Genomic DNA, 21,636 nt, shown 5'->3' on the forward strand with positions numbered 1-21,636 from the left:
CTACTTGTGGAGGTCCAAGGACTTTTCTAAGCGTGGGTATCCAATGTTTGTATGAGAAAATGTGGGTGTCTGATGAACTAGCATTGTGGAATTTAAATTTTGTTGTTGTTTTCTTGGCAGTTGATTTCAGGGATTTTTATGATTAATTTAGTGATGGTGGCTTTTAGATTCCCAGCTTTGGAGTCTCTTAAGTAGCCAGGTTTTGTTTTGGGGTAATGGCAGCAACTAGGAACCACATCTCCTTTCAGGGACAGTCTGTCAGGTGCTGAGCTCTGCCAAAAGGGAGAGGAGGAGCAAAGATGTTTTAGCACTTCTCTGGATAAGGCTCCATTACTGCTACACCATTTCTATTTACAGAACTTGGAATTCCTTCATGACTTTGCAATGGGCAGGTGAAGTGCTGTTCCTTTACTTTAAAATGAGAGGGAGATGTATAGAGTTGGAATTTCTGTGCTATTAGGAAAGCAGAAGAATGTGTCGAAGAATTTGAGGTGTATGTCAGTTTTGAGTTGTGATTGGATGTGTGGGAGTCTTTAACATTTTGGATGTTTAGCAAAGCTGGAGCTTTTCTGTGAAATGTTAAGATTAGGTTTTTTGAAAGGTGATACTTGCTTTCTAGATTATCTTAAAGACTTCATTCTAAGTCTTGCAGACTGGCATTCACTGGAAATGTTGCAGGCTAGTTACCATGGGGCTTCTTTAATGGTCAATGTACTTTTTATTTGATTAGAATACCCCACTTGCAGCAAGTACTCTGTTTTTTTTTTAATACTTCCCACTGTTTGTCCTGCTCATTATCCTATTCCTCTAACTGAAGTCACAGTGCAGATGTAGAATCTAGCAGCTAAATTCTACAAAAATTGAAAACTGAGAGATTTTCCAAGTGATTTAAGTCTAAACTCTCATTGTGTGAGAAACTGGGACATTGGATGGCATAAAAGGATTGATGGAAGTGGTGTGTGTATATATAAATGTATATTGTATATGTTTGTGTGGAAATGATGTGCTATAGTTTCAGGAAGTACTTGGAGCTGGGGTGGGAAGCCACTGGAGAAAGCATTGTCTATAGTAATTGCTTAGTTGGATATAATGTGCAATTTATTTTGAAGGAAGTGAAAAAAATGTAACAAATCTCTGCCATTTCTGAATTTTGCACAGAGCATTGGTAATGTGTGGGGCAGTTTCCCTCAAAGTGAACAACTCAGATCACTTGGGATGCTGACTAATGGGACATGATCTTCTCCATACATTGAAAGGTTTACAGAGAACATCTTGGTCCCCTCATTCCATTGCCTCATGGAGGTTTAATATGTCTGTACTTGTGGTTACACTGTTTGGTATGTTTGGATGGTTTCATTGCAGGACTTGCAGGCCATAGTACTTGAATTCTCAGAAACTGATTTTTCTTTGTCAAATATGAGTTGAGTCCTGTTAGAGATTTTGCTGCTGCCCCTTCAGTTTTCAGTGTTGTTATCTAAACACTTTTCACGGTCAGTAAAATTAATTTACTGGTAATCTGCTTAGATATATATTTCATTATCTCTTGGCACATGCAGTGTCTGAATTATTTAATTACTTTATAAAACAGCACAGCTCTGTGTCATTTCTGTGATGGTCAGGCTTTTGATTTAAACAGTTTTCTGAAGTGCATTATTTTCCTCAAAATATATTGCTGAAATACAGTTCTTACCACTTATGTTCTTTGGACAATTCAGGTTAGTGGACAGATATGACCTGGTAAATAAAGCACAGTTCTTTTTGTTTACCTATGTCCAATAATAGTGGAAGAAATCGGTACTCTCTCTCAGGGGCTTCTCTGGAAGACAGTTTGCTGTGTACAGCAAGTTTATTTTTGATGGCTGAGTCTTGGCAGTCAGGATGTACCTCAGCTTTCATTTATAGACCTCATTTGAAATCTGCTCAAGCCATTTGTTTTTCCTTAAGGAAACAGCTACAATAACATCTGTCATCAACTTCAAATGTTAAGTCAGATGCCTGTGAGGACTTATAAATTACACTTGTGAGCTGGTGTGATTGTGCTTAGCTGAGTGTGAGCCCAAAGGGGGCAGATTGGGCTGTGCTGTGAAATTACGAGCCAGCCACCAAGTGCTTGGGGAACTCTTCAACTCTTTTGATGAATAAATAAACAAAAAGGCAATTCCTGAAGTGCAATGTCTTCTAATGGTTCCAGGATGCTGATTCTATGATGAATTGAAAGCTAATCTGCTAAATCACTTGCACTGCTTACAGAGCCTGTAAGTTCCTTGGACAGCTTTGATCTGATGGGCTGAAGCACAGCCAGTTTTTCTTTGGCATGGTACTGAAACGTGCGTGCTCTTTTATCTGGGCAAAGACAACAGAGGAGGGATGTTCTACAGGTTTTTACATTGTGATGGTTTCAAAACATGCTGAATGCTTCTTGTTTTGCAGTTTGAGTAGGCATATTGCTGTTCTAGAAGTAAATAAATGTAAACTGCGGAATGGATATTTAGGCTTGCTAAATATCCCAGTATTTAAGTATTCTAAATAGGCTGCATAGGTAGTCTTAATAGCTGATCCTGTGACTATTTTGTTGCCGTTTTACAGAGAGTGGAAGCTTTGTAGCAAAAAAAGAAAAATACAGCTTTATCTTGCAAAATGTGTAAGCCCGTGTTTAGTAACATTCATGGAAGTAGCCTTATTGAATTAAATTGCAAGTACTCCGTTGTGTGGGAGTATCTCTGTCGGTTTCTAAACCATTAAGAGTTATAAATGCATCTTAAAATCAAAAGTGTGACATAATTGTAAATGACAGACTATTTTAAAGCATACTTAATGTGAAAATAGACAAACCTACAGGTCAAACTATGAACTCGGTCAATTTCCTTTTACACTATTCTCAGTTCTTAGGTTATTTTACTAAAAGGAAGGTAGTCTTTATATGCATGTCATATATGAATTGGTATAAATGCTGACAGTATAGCAATGATAGAAAAAGTTGGGTCTTTAAGGTTTTTCCTAGGAAACTTCTAGGTTTTCTTAAATCATGCTTATTTTTAAGCTCTACCTTCTCAAAGAATAATTCAGTCTATAGCTGTGTTTCTGTAAATTATTTAGTCATTCAAGTTAGGTAAATGCTGACAAAAGCAAAGCATAACTGTGCTAATAATTAGGTATAACTTTCAAGTAATCCTGAAGAATGTTTGGTACTTTTACATTTTATTATTTTTCTCCAAAGGAGACTATTTTAGTAAAAATTCAAGACATATGATTGTTGTTGCTGTTTTTCTTTAATAGTCATTAAATGAAAAGTACTGTTTGCCTGATTTATGAAGTGCCTTAGAATAATCCTCCACAAAATACTGGAGTTTGTAAATTCAGGCTTGCATTGATAAATGAGAATTCTTATTGAGAAGGGAATAAAAGGCAAGTGAATAACAATTGCAGGATGGAAGGCATGATGAATACACACTGGGATGCAGAATTCAGCATACAAGACACCTGCCTACCTGCGAGGACTGAAATGTTAGGTAATATTTCTCTGGAAAACCAAAAGCTTGCCAGGTTTTTAGAAATGTCTGTGTAGCCTGGGAAGGTCATTATGGTGTGGGGAAGATGAGAACCAGAAAACTGAGCCGGGACAAGCAGTGTTTTGGAATTTATGTGTTTCTATCCCTTGTTGCTTGTGATTCACACCAGCCACCCTCCCACCCGTCAATAAAAAATAGAATCCCAATGTTAGGAGCTGCAGAGAGCAGATGGGCAGCAAAACAATGACACAGTGAGTGTGGGACTGGGTGCTTCAGTCAGTTACAGCTGAGGTGCTTTACCCTGCACCTCTGGAACTCTTCATGCCACTGTTGGTGCTTGTGCTTTTTAGTTTAAACAAGGGGTAACCCTAAACATCCCTGCATTGAGGGTGGCTGTTAGATCACAAGGGACTGGATAGTGAGAAAGGCTCAGCACTAGCAGATAACTTTTACAGACTGTACGTGGTTGTGTTTGCCCAGATTTGGCTGCCCTATAGTTTTTTATAAGGATTACAGTGTGTTCTCTGGCATAACAATTAAAATTAGATGTGATGGTTCTGCCTTTGCTTGCCTGTAGAAGCGTTTTTTTAATGTTCCATTTTTAAGTCTTTAATATTTTACATAACATCAGAAAAGTAAAATGAGACAAATATGAAAATTCTCCCTTTTCTTAGGTATCTTAGAAACCCCAGGAAGACTTGTCACATGCAGGAGTGCAGGAAATAATTGTTTTAATGGAAGTGTTAGAGATAAAACATTAAGAATTGGAGTTTGAGCAACAAAGGGACCTAATTTAAAAGTTATAAAATAATGGAGGTGTCAACTGATGGAGTTTAAATATTACTTATATTATTTCAAGTCTACTTCTAACTATTATGTTTTAAAACAATTACAATGTCTCAAACATTGTAATAAAGAGTAAAATGCTTTGAAAGAAATGCACCTTTCTCGAACACTAGGCTTGTTTTAAACCCATGAAACTTTATAAAAGAGTTAAAAATGTATTGTTGACCCTTCACTTAAGTATATTTGAGAGTAATATAATTGAGAGTCCTGATAATGGTGTCAGAACTGCTTGCTTTTCAAGATTTTTAATACAGCATTTTGAGCAAATATTTCAATTGGTGGAGTTTTCTGATTGCATGACAAGTATTCATTGCTGTCACTGTACCTGACAGCTTTAGAATGCCTGACAACTTTATTTTCCATATATGTCATTAGATGCATATTAAGCAGCCACTCCTACTTTTGCCTTCGTATTTTCTTCTTTGTGAAAGGGAAAGGAGAGGCAGGCCTGATGTGAACTGCTCCTGTGAGGTGATAAATGCCAGTTCTTCCTTTTAGCGCTGATGGGAGTTCAGGGACACGAGCAGCTCGCAAGATGAAAACAGGCGTTGGAACTAACTTTATTTACAGCTACATATGTGTAATTTTTACAACAAGCTACAAGAGAGGGGCTAAATTAATGTCTGTTAACTAGTAAAAAGAAACGTAGCGTGCAGACTGTAGTAAAACTCAAATTTACATAAGAAATGCAGATTCAGGACACTGTAAGCAGCCTAAATGAAAATGTTGCTATTGAAGTTGGCATATACGCTTTGCTTTTCAAACTTGTAAGGAATAGTAGAGTAGCAGGAAGAAATGGATTATTTTCTTTTTTCGTTTAAAAAAAGGTGGGGAGAAGAAGTTACTTGGTCAGCCTGCTAAGTAGGAAAAGAGAGTACTTGGTCCTTTTAATAGAAACAGTGCTGGTCTTATACTAACACCATATAAACAGCATTGTATTTATGTTTTTTTTTTCCTTGACTTTATTAAAAGAAGGCGTGCCAGGCTGTCCACTTAGATTAATGAAGAAAGGAAGGTTACTCTACAACAGATTTGGGTTCTCTGTATCTAGTTTGTGTCAGCTTGCTGCCCTTTTTTTTCCTTTTACATCAGCACTGATAATAAATGTGAAGACAAGAGTATTCTCTGCTGTGCAAATGTATTGTGCTGCTATGAAAGCAGTAGAAAACCTAGGTAAAACAGAAGAAAGTGTTAGAAATATTTCTGACTCTTAGTCACTGTTTCTAATATAGATGTGCTCCTGGTCTTCCTGTGTATGGAGATGTTGTGTTTTAAATGAGAGTATTTAAAAGACGTTATCAAAATAAAGAAATCATTGTTTGCTAGGACATGTTTTTGTGGAACAGATTTTTTTCTGTCAATCTCCTTCCTCTTGTGGTGCCTCCAAGTGCAGTCCTGGCAGAGAAAATACAAGCACTGTTGTGTTCTACGTCACCTCTTTTTATTTTTTTTTTCTTCCCTATTTTGCTTCTTTTGGTTTATATGTGGGGAGTTGTATAGTACTAAACTGTTTTAGGCAGTTTGGAATCAGATTGATAATTTCTGCACTTAATTGTCAGCATATATTCTTGGGGAAGGTTAACTCTAAAGAAGAGGTTTCCTTAAAGCTTTTGGTACTTTTACAAATGTTTGAGCTCTTGGCTCAGTGTTAATATTGGCAAGTAGTTGTGCAAAGCTATTAAGTATTTGGCTGATACCCAAACTTCCTGCTGACTAGGTGATTCAGGCCACAGGAGGGGACACTAAAAGCCTAAATCATCCCTCAGCATGTAAGAGTGTGTAACCAGTAAAAATCAGAGCTTATGGGTTCTCTCTATACAGTATTTCAAGCAAACTCTGTAATTATGTTAAATGTAGAAGTAAGGATTTGGAAACTAAATTGAGTGAGATCTTCTAGCAGCATCTGTATTAGAATACTATGCTCCAAGTTTCTCAAAAACTAGAAGGATAAAGGACAAAGTGAGTTGTCAGACTTGAGCCATGTGAGTAATGTGAGCCCATGACGTTGCTGTGTGCAGAATGCAGCTGATCAGGTGGGGCAGGAGTGTGGAGAACGAGGCAAGCTGAAGTTTAACTGGTGTCGGGGGCACTTTGGCATGAATGGTATCAGGTCTGCTGGGGTTTGCAAGGCTGCTGAGAGCATGGTGCAAAGTGTCTAGTGCCTGTCCTCCTGCCCCCAGCTGAGAATGCATATGCTTAATTTTCTGGATTCTAAAAGGATCCACACAAAATATAGTTTTGATTTCAATGCAGAATAATAAATTCATTATTATAATGGCTAATTTTACATCATGTACATTAAAGGCATTTCTTTAAAATAAAAAGATGTTGAGTCAAGCAGGTGAGTAGCTGTTGTGGGGTTTTTTTTCCCCCTAGTACTAAGCTGTTTTGGATTTTGAAACTCAACTAGAGGAAGAGATGTGTAGTGGCTCTGCAGTCTGTCCCTACAAGATTGAGTGAAGCAGGGTGACTTTTTTTCTCAGAGAAGGCTTTAGGGGGATATGACCTTTTTGACTCCTTTGTCCTGGCTACTGCAACATCCACAGCTTTGGTAAAGAATTATTACTTGAGAGTATTAGTATTCCTTCCTCCCTTTGCAATTAAAATAGCAATATAAAATAAATTTACCTTTCAAAATAGAGGTGTCTACATCTCACCTGTCCACTCGTTCAACTGGGATGGCTCTGTCAGCTGGTTCTGTGGGAAGATGGAATTTCTCCTCTTTTTCTCCAGGCAGTAGATGATGATCTGTGTGGCAATTGTTGAGGTCTCAAAATAGAGCTGTCTATATCTCACCTGTCCACTCTAAGTTCAACTGGGATGGCTCTGTCAGCTGGTTCTGTGGGAAGGCAGAATTTCTCCTCTCTCTTTTTCTCCAGGCAGTAGATGATGATCTGTGTGGCAATTGTTGAGGTCCTCAGGGTGATATTGCTTCTTCATATCTCCAATTCCTGATGTGTTGAGACACACAGTAAATCTTCCTGAAGCTAGGAAGGCTCCACATAGAAGCTAGTAAAGAAAATGATGTAGGTGCTTTTTCTCCCCTCTTTCATAAAGCAATGGTGTATGGCTTCTACTGTGTCTGAGACTTCCCAGCCATAAAGGAAGGCTCCAGTTTTACCCTTAACAAGTACACATGTTGAAAAGGCATGTTTTTGCATGCTTGCCTTTTTCTGAGGTGTTTGCAGGAAAGTCAGTCTGTATAATTGAGGTTGTAGAAGGTAGCAAACTAAAAAATTCTTAGCATTTCTCTGTTTTCATTTGCAAAGTCAGAGTTTTCAGCTTTTGGTCTGTGAGCTGTCCTTAATAGCCTGCTAAAATAAGAAAATCAAGCATATCATCAGTGTGCTTGTGTTTACAACATAGAGGTCTCTGTTTTGATTAGAATACTTCTGGGGGAAAAAAAAAAAATTGAAAGTGCTGTGGAGGTAATCACACTGGTAGGTGGTGTTTTGCTTCGCTTTTCCTGTTGCTTTCAGAATTTTCCCAAGTTTATAGAAGTTACAATGTTGAATCAGCATTGGAACATTGTTTAAGAAGTTCAGTGAGAAGTTAGCCCTCCCTTTGGATAAGGAATGAGGACCCTTTTTTCAGCAGAGCTCAGTGGTAAGCGCTGGAGTGCTATGCAAGATAAGTGTTCTCTGATATGAGATAAGAACTTTGAAAACTTCACACAAGTTGAGAAAAAAGGGCCACAACTAATAAGCTCTAAAAGGCAAAACAAGTACTAAAAACATAAACAGAAGGCTAAGTAAGTTATTATGTAACTCTAAGCAAGAAATGTACTGATTTATCAGACTGAAAAGGAAAAACAGCACAGGCATGATATAAAATAAAATATTCTGTACTTCTGCTTCTGAGGATCAACAAATTTATACCCAACCCCACCACCTGGCTGTGTATCATATCTACTGTATTTAGAGATATTTTATTGTGTGCAGTTTAAATTGACACTGGCATTTCCTCCTAGCAGTATTGTTTTTTTTCACCAGACCAGATTGTAGGGTTTTTTATGGGGCTGTTTGTGTTTTGTTTTTGTTTTTTTTTTATTGGAGTGAGCAAGAGGGTGGGGTGAATTCTGTCAGTTCCGAAGGTTTGTTGCTTTTTCTCAGGATCTGCCAGGACCCAGTGGAAGGAAAGTGATCTTCAGCTCTGGTCTCATGGGAGGTTTGTTTGTGAAGGTGCTACAGAACTCTTTCAGGCAACTACAAAGATACAAGGATGGATTTCTCAGAGGGCTTGCTGAGTTACTTGGCCAGAGGATGGCTGGCACTTGAGAATGAGGATAAGCAGTTGCCTTGCCCCACTCACCATGATAAGAATTTTCTTTTTTTATTGGTTGATATGTTGAAGTTGAGACAGCAGAAAAGCTGCACAAGTTCTTGTGGTGGAACAAGCTGTGGGTCATCCCTTGAATGCTGCATGACAGCTGAGAAGAGGGGCAGATTTGGACAGTGATGTTAAAATGCCAAAACTTGGAAAAGCAAAGCAACAAGTTTCCTTTATATCTGTGTGCCTTGGGAGTGAATTCTGGAGGCTTTAAGAGGGTAGTTCTTTATGCCAATAAGAAATATTTTTCTTCATATAAATTTCATATTGTCAGTCATTTAAGTGACAAGGTAAGGTATGGTATTGGGCCCATGTTGTGTGTTCCAACTTATTTTAACAAGCTTTAGCTTGCAGTTTTCTAGCAAGAAAGAAATGGGGAATTTTATTTTGATTAAAATTAGTTTAAAAATGCGTTTTTAACTAATCATCCTAAATATAAAATGTATAGCAGATTTTATTTTTGTAGTCATTACTCTGGGAAGTTGGTTTTTCTGATGTATGGTGATTACTTGTAAGATTATTTTCCAAAATGAAAATTTAATTTTATAATCTTTTTTCAGGTCTGTCTTGGGTGGTAAACCTGATTTTGCCTACTGGAAGAATGCAGTGAAACTGCCAGTATTTCTAGCCGGAATTATTAATTTAATATTCAACTTTAGTGTTACTAGTTTCTTACTAAATAGTACCTCAAAGTAGAAGAAAAATGTATGGAAGTGCAAGAACAATCGGCAACTTGGAAGGAAGTCCCTCCAGGTCTCCCCGCCTGCCAAGGTCCCCTCGCCTGGGCCACAGGAGAACCAGCAGCGGGGGAGGAGGGGGCACAGGGAAGACGTTGTCCATGGAGAACATCCAGTCCCTTAACGCAGCCTATGCAACATCTGGACCAATGTACCTGAGTGACCACGAGGGTGTAGCTTCTACTACTTTCCCAAAGGGCACAATGACTCTTGGAAGGGCTACAAATCGAGCTGTGTATGGTGGCCGAGTCACAGCCATGGGGAGCAGCCCCAATATCGCTTCTGCTGGACTGTCACACACAGATGTCCTTTCTTACGCTGACCAGCACGGAGGGCTGACCACATCCTCACACCACCACCACCACCAGGTTCCTTCCATGCTGAGACAGGTTAGGGATAGCACCATGTTAGATCTGCAGGCTCAGCTTAAGGATCTACAGAGGGAGAATGACCTTCTCAGAAAAGAACTAGACATTAAGGACAGCAAGTTGGGGTCCTCTATGAACAGCATCAAAACTTTCTGGAGTCCTGAGCTAAAGAAAGAGAGAGTATTGAGGAAAGAAGAAGCAGCCAGAATGTCAGTTCTTAAAGAACAGATGAGAGTTTCCCATGAAGAAAATCAGGTAAGTAATTATGAAAGTTTCCTTGTATTGATTTACAACCAAGCACTTGATGTTTTGCTTTTGGTACTGTGTCCAGGGCTGGCACAAGTTTGATATTTGCCACAAGAATTTTAGGTCTTGGTATATCTGCTTCTGACTACTAAACTGCAGGAAAGCACACTAATAGGAATCCAAATGCAGATTATAAGTTCCTTCATGCAGCATCCCTTCATGCTTTAGATGGATAAAATAATTGTTGTTACCCTGTCTCTTATGTTTGAAAGTCTCTGGGGTTTTGTTTTGCAATTGCCTAAATGCTGTCTTGGCAACATTTTCTGAAGAGGTAAATGAGCCATTTTTGAAAAAGTGTAAATAAATATCCAGAGGCATATTTTGCTTAAGCTGTGCAGGGAGTTAACAGTTTCAAAGTTAAAAGAAGATAAATCCTCATATTCAGCTTTCTGTACTTCTGCATTACAAAATGAAGTTTTCAGTAACATTTCAGAGACCTGCTTTGTAGTAAATGAGTATCTTGTAAATATGTATTTCAAATACTTCTTTTCACATTGTAACATTATTTTCCTGAAGTTATAAAAAGAGTCAAATATTTTAGTCTGGATGGATAAATCTGTGAAGTCAAACATTGAGACTTTGCTATATCAAATATACAGCTACATATACAAAGCTATACGCAACAGCAGCACAGAATAGATAAAAAAATTATCCTTCCATTCTCTGCACACTTTTTGGCTTCTGGTCTAATTTTAAAGCTGCTCCTTTTTAGACCATCTGTTAACTTTCTCCAGACAAAAACACAGTCCTGTGTTTCTCTCACTTCCAGATTCCAAATCTAAACTTCTTTGCTGGCAGGCAGCAACAACTGAGATTTTTAATTTACTTTCAAGTTGTGATCAATTAGAGATTCTCAGCAAACTTTCCACCTTTAGGCATGTCATGAACCTGAATATCTACTGAGCTGGCAAGTCTGTTACCAGTTACTTCAGTGGGAAACTGGCTGGCTTGTCATCAGGAATTCAGTGAAATGAATTTATTACTTTCTTGTATAACTTTTGTATCCAGACTGATAATAGTAGTTGCTGATTATTTATTTATAGCAGATGCAGTAGGATGCTGCTAGAACCAATATTAACAAAAAGATGCGTGGTGGAGGTTCTGTTTTTCAAAAACTTTGCTGGTTAGATACTTTAATGGTGGTAGTTGGTGTCACCTTAGGAGGAGAATTGTTCTAATAGTCTGTCATGTATTTCTTATGGAAATGTCACATTAATATCTTATACTGACATTTGGAATTTGAATCTGGTATTTAGAGACTTTATCACACACCAATGACAATTCTGTTTTGGTTTTTCCCCCTAAAAGCTAGTTTTGCTTATCTTGAAGGAAAATAAACTAGTAACGCAGTTATGAGTTCATTCATGTTGTATCTTTTCCCCAAATTCTTATTTTCTTGTAACAGCAAACCTGACAAAAGCAATGTATTTTCCTCTATGTGTATTTTTAACATGAATCCTTCCTCTATAATACACAGAGATTGGGTAGCTCTATTCCATTGCTAAGTGTCCAAACATTCACAGAAGAGGCCAAGTATCCCCAGAGAGTGCTCCTTATGATCCAGCTGCTGTTTCTTTGTGCTTAATAACTCAGTGAACTTTACATTCAGCCAGTTACTTTTGGACCTGTTTAAAATGCCAGTGTCCACAGGCTCTTACAGCCTAACATATCTGTGAGGAACCACTGCTTTCATTTGGTTTTGCACTAGACTTTGGCTGCTTTTGCTAGGATTTCTTGCTCCTTGTACTGAAAGAAGCAATAAATAATTGATGTCTGGTGCCAGTCTCAGTGCCACTTAGGACTTTACAGTGCCATCATCACATCCCTCCCTCAGCTCTTTTCCAGACAGCAGCATTTTACCATGTGTGATAATTCCTTGTGAAACAGTAACATGATATTTTTCAGACCTGTTAAATGTTTGGGATTTCTTTTTTTTTTTTTTTTTTTGAGGCAAGGTGACCAAAACATCTTATGTTTTTGATAAGGTGTAAAATGAGTTGTGTTGATGTTGTAGTGTTTGCCCTTTTATTCTGTGTGTCTCTCACAGAAATTCCCAACAATTAGTTTATTCTTTCCAGTTTTGGATGCCTTTATTTTTGCTGCTACTGAGTACTAAGCTAATATCTTAATGGGAATATTTATCATAGCTGAAAAATCCCTCACCATTCATTCTAACCAGTTTAGATCCCAGCTTGTTATGCTTAAAGGTAGGATTATTTTTACTTGTGTGTCACTTTAATCTCCCTGAATTTCATCTGCCAGCCTCTGACTATTTGCTCAGTCTTATAAAATTCTTCTTTGCATTTGGCTTTTGTCTTCACTGTCTTGAATAACCAAACACCATGAGGAAAATCAGTCATCTTACTGATCACCCTGTTCTTTGGGCTACTCAGGAAGTGTCAGTCAGCACAAACCCCAGCCACAGGTTCCAGCAAAACTCCAGGGTCCTTCTGTTGGTTTTAGGAGTCAACCATGTGTTTCTGCTATTTCCTCTCTTGTAATTAAATATTTGTGTATAAAAGTACCCATGCTCTTATGTAATTGCTGCTTACTTTTCTTGTAAGCATTTGGAGAGGAGCCTTTCTGAAGGAATGGCTTTGGAAGCCCAAGCTGGCTGTGTCGGCTTGTTTGTCACACTTATTCAGGAGGCTATTGATTCTTTCAAACAATTAATTTAAATTAGAATAATCAAAAAGCTGTAATTTTAAAGAACAAAAAAGGTGATGTGCTCTATCACCTCTATCCTAAAAGTGGTCAGTCTGTCCTTGTGTCTCTCAGGTTTGTTGGCTTATAAAACTTTCTTAAAAGCTGAGTTGTTTCACTCTGAAACACTAAAAAGTGCTTTCACATTGGCTGCCCATGATGGAAGTGACCCTGTCTGGATTTCTGGGTCTCCTAGCAAAGTTTGGGAGCTCCCAGGAGACTGGAGAAGGGCAAATCTGCCTGCCAAAAATGAAGTGAAATGAGAGAATGAGTGAAATGTGTTTCATATTTTTATAGTGGTTTCTGAAAAAAATATTGCAAAACCCAAAGAATTATTTGGAAGCTGTATTTTTAAAAGTCATCAGCTATTTCTAAATATAAAGATGGAAAGTAAAAAAATACACTCACCCAATAAGGATTGATCAAAAATAATGTCAAAGACATCTGATTTGTCTTGGGTGACAGGAAAACACACCTTATGCATAATGGAAGAGTAGTAGCAACATATTGATGTTAAGAAACTTTGTCTCAAAAGATTTTCCTTTAGTGAGTTGGTGGGAAGCATATGACAGCAAATTGCTACTACATGGAGAAGTACTGGATTGGAAGCCTATGTCAAAGTGTAATTATCAATGATTCATGGTGAAATTGGAAAGGTTTCCAGTAGGATCTGGTAGGGATCTGTCATGTGCTTGAGGCTTTCATCAGTGTCCTAAAGGATGGATGTGTTATGCATCCAGATAATGGCAAGATTGGGAAGCCTTAAAAACATCCTGGAAAGTAGGATTGTAAAAGAAAATAAATTTGCCAAATAAATGAATTAGTTTGAAACAGTAGGATCTGTTTCAACAGGAAAATTGATGAAATTAAACCTTTTAGAAGCAGAAGGAGATCCATGAGGAAGTTTATGGACAGTAACTTGGACATTCCTGTTTTTCTTTTGAAAGTTGTTATATTTCTGAATGTGTATGCTTTCAGCACCTGTACTTTGATATCACAGCCCACATTTAGTTTGCTTTTTGGTCTTCATATTCTTTGTGATATTTTCTCACAGCCTAACTGGAACTGTTTTATATATGTGTTGGATACATAAGGGCAGGAAGTACTCTACATGTTTATAACTATTTAAAGTAGTTCTTCATCCTGGAATTATCCAGTGTCTCAAACAGAGGTTTTGCTTTTTCCCCCCTAGGTAGGTAGTTATTCTAATTTAGTTTGCTTTTTTGGTCTTCTTATTCTTTGTGATATTTTCTCAGAGTCTAACTGGAACTATTTTATATATGTGTTGGTATACATAGGGGCAGGAAGTACTCTACATGTTTATAACTATTTAAAGTAGTTCTTCATCCTGGAATCATCCATTTACAGTGTCTCAAACAGAGGTTTTGCTTTTTCCCCCCTAGGTAGGTAGTTATTCTCTCTAATCTGGCTTGATTAGAAGCTTCTAATTATGTGTAATGTACAGGAGAGTTAGTGTGGAAGGCTTCAGTGGAGAGCAGAAGGCCATGAGGTGGGAAGTGCTGGGAAGACACAAGACATTATTCAGCAATATTCATTTCTAAGGTTGTTGCCTGCCTGTCAAGAGGGAAAACTAATTTATTGGTTTGGATTAGCTGTTTCTAATACAATACATTAATGTTTATTGGTTGTTACACTGCTTTTATGACACTGCAGAAACTGAATCGCTTTGACTTTTAAAAAAGTCACATATTAAGCCCTGTTGCACAAAATAAGGCCCCTTTTACTTAGTTAGAAATGGCATCGTTTAATACTACATAATTAATACAAAATGGACACTGTGTGTCAAGAACAGTGGCTCTTTTCAGGCATGGCTTGGTTATACTGGAAATAAAGAGTGGTCATGATCCTTTTTTCCCCTTACAAAAAACCAGGTAATTTTAATTGACTTAATGCGTTCTTTGAAAACACATTACGGATTTTGATCTTTTGAAGTTTAGTTCCTATCCTGATACTGGAGGAATTTACTTCTGATTAATGAGATGGAGACAAGATAAAAAGGATAGTGAGCCGTTCCTCTGAGGCTTATAGTTCTGAAAAAAAAATTTTCTTGAAATAGTTTCTCCGAGCAACTTTTGTCCATCTGTAGCAATGCGAATAACTCAGATGCTGCAATTAGCAGAAAAGAGCTGATAAAATAATCAGTACAGAAGGGAATGTGTATTCATGAATTTAGACCTGTGAGTAGCTACTAATGTTATTTCACAATGTGCTCTTCATTTTCACGTTGATTCATGACAAGTATCTAAATAGAACAATAAGAGAAAACACACTAACAAATATTCTGAAATGGCATTTCTCTTCTCTGTACTAATTAAACTATGTTCATAATAAAATATTGATTAGGCTAAGGTGTACATTATTACAAAAATAATTTTTAGATATTTTGTTTATGCTCTTGGAAATTGTTGTAGGTTCATTGTAGTGCAATATGCAGGCAGTTGCCAGCCCTTGGGTATTTAGTGTGAGTCTGTAGATGGGTATTGCCTTCCTTAATGGGTCAAAGTGTGCACATGATTACTGGTTGGAAAGGACCTTTTATTGTTTGTTAATACCAGTTGTGGTCAGAGGAGGATTTTTTGGGGTATAAATATTTTTCAGCCCATCTCATTGTGTAAATGTCTGAAACAGCAAGGATTTTGAAGCTTATTGTGAATATTAATGAAGTACATGGTTATACAACTCAAAGCTAGGAATCTGAGGAATGGAAATGTGCTTGTGGTTTACTATGCTATCTGAGGTATATTTTCATATGAATAATCTTCAAAAAGAAATTGACTGTATTTTTACTAAATGAGTTTCTTAAAAAAAAAACCAACAAACTTCCAACATCAAATTTTAATATAGTACTTACAACCAGTGAAAGCTTCTTAAGGTGTTTTAGGATGATTCTATAAAGCCAGTAGGTTCAACGCACCCATTCATCTTGTTTTCTGTTTTTCACTGTACCGTTGTTTTCTGCTTTCTTCAGCTTTTAAAAAAATATTTGTCTTAAGCTGCATGCATACTTGTTGATTTTTAACTTTATTTTGCATGTTTCCACTGTTTTCTTCATTTAAATTCATGTACATTGGTGGCAATTTAGGTAAGTGCAAAATATTCTTCTTTACTTTGTTTGTTAAATGCGACAAAGTGCTTAGGCATTTCACCACATAGAATAGATCAAATGGTCATTATCTGAATAGCAAAATAGAATGAAATCAGTGGATTTTAAATTATACTCAAAATATGGGAAAAGGGAAAACAGCAGTACTCTTCTGCTGAGGAGGGATGGTGTGTAATGGGTGAGGAACAGTGAATAAGCTGTGCCACAAGGGTGTGTGTTGCCTTCTGCTGTTACTGATGAGGAGCAAAGGCTCCTGGCTCTGGTGGGGAGTAGAATTTGACATGGAGGGGGTCATGATACTACAGATAACCAAGGAAATTTTGATGGAGTAATAACCTGGAAGTGCCTGAGGGTGAATGAAGGAATTTAGTTACTTTCAACCTTTTGAGACCCTCTATCTCAAAAAGCTTGGTAAGTGTATAATTGCAATTATTCATTATTATTATGTGACTCTGTAACCTGAAGCTTTTTGGTGCTATTCTAGTTTAGATAGTAGTATTCATGTATACATTAAAAAGTAGAAACTAATAGTTTAAGCTGTATGAAAACTGTATCACATGTTAGTGGTAAATTGGAAAGGATACTAATAAGAAGTTTCACCCCTTTGGGCATTTTTGAGATATAAAGAGATCTGAGGAAAGTAGTTTTTGGTTTTGTTCTGTTGTCACCAGTATTTTAAAAAAGATAAGGACCATGATTTGTAGTCTTTAGAATGTACTGTGTGTAGCTGTCAACTGAAAGAGTGCTATTGTATTTAGAACAAAAGGGACTTTATTCATCATGTTGGAAACTAAAAGTTGACTGTTGCAAAATACCTACTAAATTCAGGATATAGGTCATTCTCAGTTATCCAGTGTCAAAGTGCTAGCATGAAATTTCATTTGCATCTTGAAGTCTTAGAATGAGTGTCAAATAAGGAGTATCAGTGAGTGTTCTTCATAAAAAAGAATAGACAAGACCAGCAACATTTTGCAAATGTGGATTGACTCTATAGCAGACTGACCATTGAAATGAAAGGTGGTTGGAACTTTGAACATAGTCACTTCTTTAACTGGTATTTGATGGTTCACCCAAAAACACTATGAAAGCTGCTGCTGTTTGTTGTGGATTTTTTGTCCTGTAATGGCCGTGATCGTCTGAAAACTGAAGTATCACATGAGGAGTTTTCTGAAAGGCTATGGGTTTATTATTTATTGTTGAAGATATTTCAGCTGAATTTAGTAATTTCATCCTGTTTGTTAAAATTTCGTCCTGTTTGTTAAACTTCCCTTGCAACACCAGATGGATACTGTGTTCTCTGTTCCCCAGTCTGATGCATTTTGTTCTGTTGTTCAGCTGTGATTGTTGTGTGGCTGTGTGGATAAAACCCTTGAACAGAAGCCAGGATTCTGTCAGGGTCTCAGAAAAGATCACTTCAGAAAAAATGTAGACCTAGCAGAATATTAGCTGGAATAAAACTTCCTTTAAGTTACCCTTTATGCTTGTAGCCCTGCTGGAAGGTGTTCCTTCAGCACCTACTGCTAAACCACACCTGCTGCTTTTTACCCCTTCCTGTCTTAAATTAGGGAAGTCCAGCTTCAATTCTATCCTGGTAGGTACTTTATGCTGTCAGAATGACTTAAGGAAATTAGAAGAGAGGTAATTGTATATAAGCCATTTTGAATTTTGTTAGACTTGGGGAGTGTTGGATACATCACATTAATCATAAATGGGTTCATAATGCAGGAATTTGTTCGGAAAGCAAGTTTTACAGAACATAAATGGAGTCTCCTGGAGATGTTAATTAAGCCTTTAATCTCATCAATAATACAGTTTCTCACAGGTATAATAAATAATACATCAAACGTTATCCTTGATGAATTTCTTTTGCACTGATTGTCATGGAGCCAGTAGTTCATGGAGTATTTTTAAAAAATATATTTTTATTTCTCTGTTAGGTTCTCCAAACTGGCTTCTTTCCTTGAGGTCTTAGACTTAATATAAAGAAAATGCTGGAAATAATTTTCCAGAATTTTCCATCATCTAAAGTGGGGGAGAGAAAAGGAGTACTGAAAAAGTTATTTCTTTCTCATTTTATGTTTTTAGTCTTTATTAGTAAAATTTCAGATATTTTCCTTCCTTTTGGTCCTTTCATCTTGTATTTTCTGACAGTTGTCCCCAAATCATGTAACAGGTCATTGATAATGCCACATTCAATTACCTGCAGTACAGAACTCCTCCTCTGGGCTGTTTCTGAAACACAACCCTTTTGGCTGTGCTGCAAAGCATTATATTTATTTTATATATGTGTATAATTTAAAGATAAACTTGCATGACACTTGCTAACCTCCCTCTTTTCTCTTATATTCCTGAATTTATAGGATGCATTTCAGATTGTTGTCAGGGTGAGGGCAGTGTTGTGATGGTGACTTAGCCTGTTGGTCATTGATTCAATTTTCTTCTGAGTTTTTGCATGTCTGGGAGTTCTGCTCGGCTAATGTCACACAGGGTCAGATTTGGGCTGTTTGTCATTTGCTCAGTTGAAGGTGTCTGGCATTCCTGACTATGGAACTGTGTATTCCATGGTGCTAGCAAGTTACTTGTGAAACCTGTCAACAAGATAATATTTGTTACTTGAATTTTTTGCTGGAATATCTGTTAGCTGAGTTGGTAAAGAAACTAGAATTCAAGAACCCTTGGCATATTTTATAAAGGATAACTTTGGTTCAAGTTGGATTGCTTGTGGCAGGAGCAAATAAGTCTTTTGAATCTATTAATTTTAGAATATTTGGCCTGTGGGATGGGGAAAATATTTACTTTCTGAATTTCCTTAAGCATCTGTCACAGGATAGTTATTGCTCTTACTCTTGGTGTTGGAAGCTGACAAAAAAGCTAACAAAACACATGTTAAAAGAAAGCAGTAGATTTCATGTAAGTACTTTGTACCCTGAAGGAAAAGGAATAAATGATGGGTTTGCCAAAAGGAAAATTCTGAGGCAGATCAGAGTGAATATTTCAGTGTTAGAGATGCAGAGAATGCTAAGGTCTGGTAAGGTCTGTGTTCCAGTCTCATCTCTAATTGAAAGAGAGGGTGGGGTCTCATCACAGACATTGCTGTAGAATGAAAGCCAAGGTCAGCAGAACCTACAGGAAAAGCATAAACACACGTTGGGGTGCAGATTCAGAGGAGCAGCAAACCCTAAAACAAGGCCTGCTTTTTGAACTCAAGTTTCCATTTAATTGACTGCAGCATTAATTGTATACAGTACAAGTCTCACTGCAAAAGCCTGCATTTAAATTGAGAGAATCACAGTAAGAGGCAGGGATCTGTGCTTTGAAAATTAATCTTCTCTCTGTGTTTTGATTTAAACTGTAAATGGACACATAGCTTTTGCAATTTGTAGGTAGAAAGGCTGAAAGAATAGTCCTGTTAGTGTCAACTTTTGCTTGTGTGTGAGATTAACTTCCAAGTACCTGGTTACTGGTAAAGCATAATAATGGTCTTAACTAATTCAGCGAAGAAATGTCTGAATATTGTGGTATGATATTCCTTTGGATACTCTGGAAGGTGGAGATCAACTAGTGGGTTATATGTAACTCATGATAAACCAAAGCATAAATAAAATGTGTCAATCCCAAACTTGAAGAATCACTGTTTGCACTCAACATGTCTGTAATGACATGTCTGTCTGTTGTATTCATGTGTATATATAATTATGCACATGTGTATATTAAGAAATTTTACATAAATTGTGATAATCAGGCTGTTTTGCATTCAATGGTCACTAAATTTCTTACCTGAGTGACAGAAACTTAGCTGTATCTTGAGGAAAATCAAAATTTGCAATTACCCTTTATTTGGAAGCCAAAATTCTCTCCTCATCATTGTGAAAATGTACCTTCTTGTCAGCACATCTCTCTGGGCTATGGAGTACGTGCTACCTATTGAAAATTTACTGAGGTTTATTGTAAGTTTGATGTGAACATGAATACATTTAGGTACATATTATATTGTCTTATCTGTTTTAATGTATATTGTGAAAAATCCAAAATAAACCCACAACATTTAATATTTCTGATAACTAACACTGTAATGGAAATTACAATATACCACTGGAATGATGCTACAATACTCTGGAAATATCATGTTTTTCTTAAAAAAACTTGTTCTCAGAAGCACATTGGGCTGTATGCTGGTGTAAGTTTTGCTATCAAGAGTGATTTGGCATGTTTTTTCATCATTGGTTAACAACCACTGCTTCCTATGTCACCCTCTGGTAGATAAAATTTTAGTTTTATATTATTATTATTTCAGTTTATTTTTAGTGTATTTATTTTTCTACTTATAACATAACTTGTACATTCTTAGCTTGGTTGAAATAAGGGAATGAATGATCTGCATAATTGTGTATGAAGGATCTGGTCCTTTCCTTACACTTGAGAGATATTTTTGACTTCAGATTCTCTGGTGCAGTAAGGGAAGGAAGGAGAGAGCTAAGGAGTCGAAAACACAGAAGCTGCTGAAGAAAGCAAAACCAGGCATTCTTCATCCTGTTCAGGCAACTCATCCCCTGAAGAGGGAGAACTGTCAGATGGAGAATTTGAGCAATTAGATAAGGACACTGGTGATAGACTTTTCCACCTGAGTGCACTGCACTGTCCTGGCTGCAGGACTGCAGAATTAACAAGCAGTGCCAGTCAGGCAAACTCCTGGAAAGGAAAAATATGTAAGTAACATTTTAGAGCAGAGATTTTTTTTTTTTCTTAAAGACATATATAGATGTAACTATAAAACATGAATTGAAGGCACCAGTGGTCCTGTGTTAAATAGGGTGAGGTCATTATCCTGTTCAGGGCTTGTATAAAGCATTGCCTCACTGTGTAGGGAAGTGGTGCCTGGATGGCTAAACACAGAATCGAGTATTGGAGGAAAGATTATGCAGATGTACAAGAAAATGAAATTATCTTTAGGAAGATATTTTTCCTAGTTGTTTTATCTAGAGGGTCTCCTTTTTTTTTGTGTCACAGTGGTCTCAGAAGAAAATGGTAACTTGATCCATTTAGAAACTGTATTTGGAAACCAAATTTTGTCCCCAAGTTTTTCTAGGTATTCATTTCCCAACTGTGTCCAGTTGAATTGTTTCCAAGTATGTGAATTAGAATCTACTCTTTGATATTCCAAAAGCTTAATTTGATGATAACTTGGAGATAAAATATATTAAAAAATTAGTGGCATTAACTAATTGAAATATTAACATACATATTTTATGGCAAATTTTGTTACACAGTGTTGCATTATTAATATTTCAGGCATTTTAACAATCTTAATAAAAAGTCACCCAAAAAAGTGGAGTAGTTTGGATACAGGAAGACACCTTTGCCTCACACTAAATTGGTCCTAACCTGTACAATTATTTTGTGCAGGTGCCTTTCCCCCCACCTTTCTCCCCACCACTTGCAGAATCACTTTATTTCTGTGCCAACCAGCAATTGCTGACGTTCTTCTGCTGTTTTTCCTAAGTTAGTGTCACATTTGGGGTCCCTCAGGAGTTTCACACTTGCATTGCTGCTTCATGACCGTGTTGGATGCTGATGATATTGTGAGTGCAGTGAACAACACAATTTGCCATTGAGTTACTCTCTCTTTGGCAGGTCAGTGTGTTTTAGCTCTAATAGTGTGTTTGGTTTTTGCCCTGGACACTTTATTTTCAAGTGTTCATAAATATATTTTTTAA

General features: G+C 37.1%; 1 protein-coding gene across 1 annotated transcript in view; it reads left to right on the plus strand.

The window, feature by feature from the left end:
* The first annotated feature begins 9,387 nt into the window (after positions 1 to 9,387).
* Positions 9,388 to 21,636, plus strand: part of ERC2 (ELKS/RAB6-interacting/CAST family member 2) — a 283,355-nt gene continuing 271,106 nt past the window's right edge. The window contains exon 1 of the mRNA XM_041425936.1: positions 9,388 to 10,044. Coding sequence (XP_041281870.1) covers positions 9,388 to 10,044 — 657 coding nt within the window. The remainder of the gene's footprint in view (positions 10,045 to 21,636) is intronic.

Source organism: Onychostruthus taczanowskii, unplaced genomic scaffold (genome assembly GCF_017590055.1).
Source record: "Onychostruthus taczanowskii isolate IOZ18803 unplaced genomic scaffold, ASM1759005v1 scaffold9, whole genome shotgun sequence".
Taxonomy (NCBI): Eukaryota; Metazoa; Chordata; class Aves; order Passeriformes; family Passeridae; genus Onychostruthus; species Onychostruthus taczanowskii.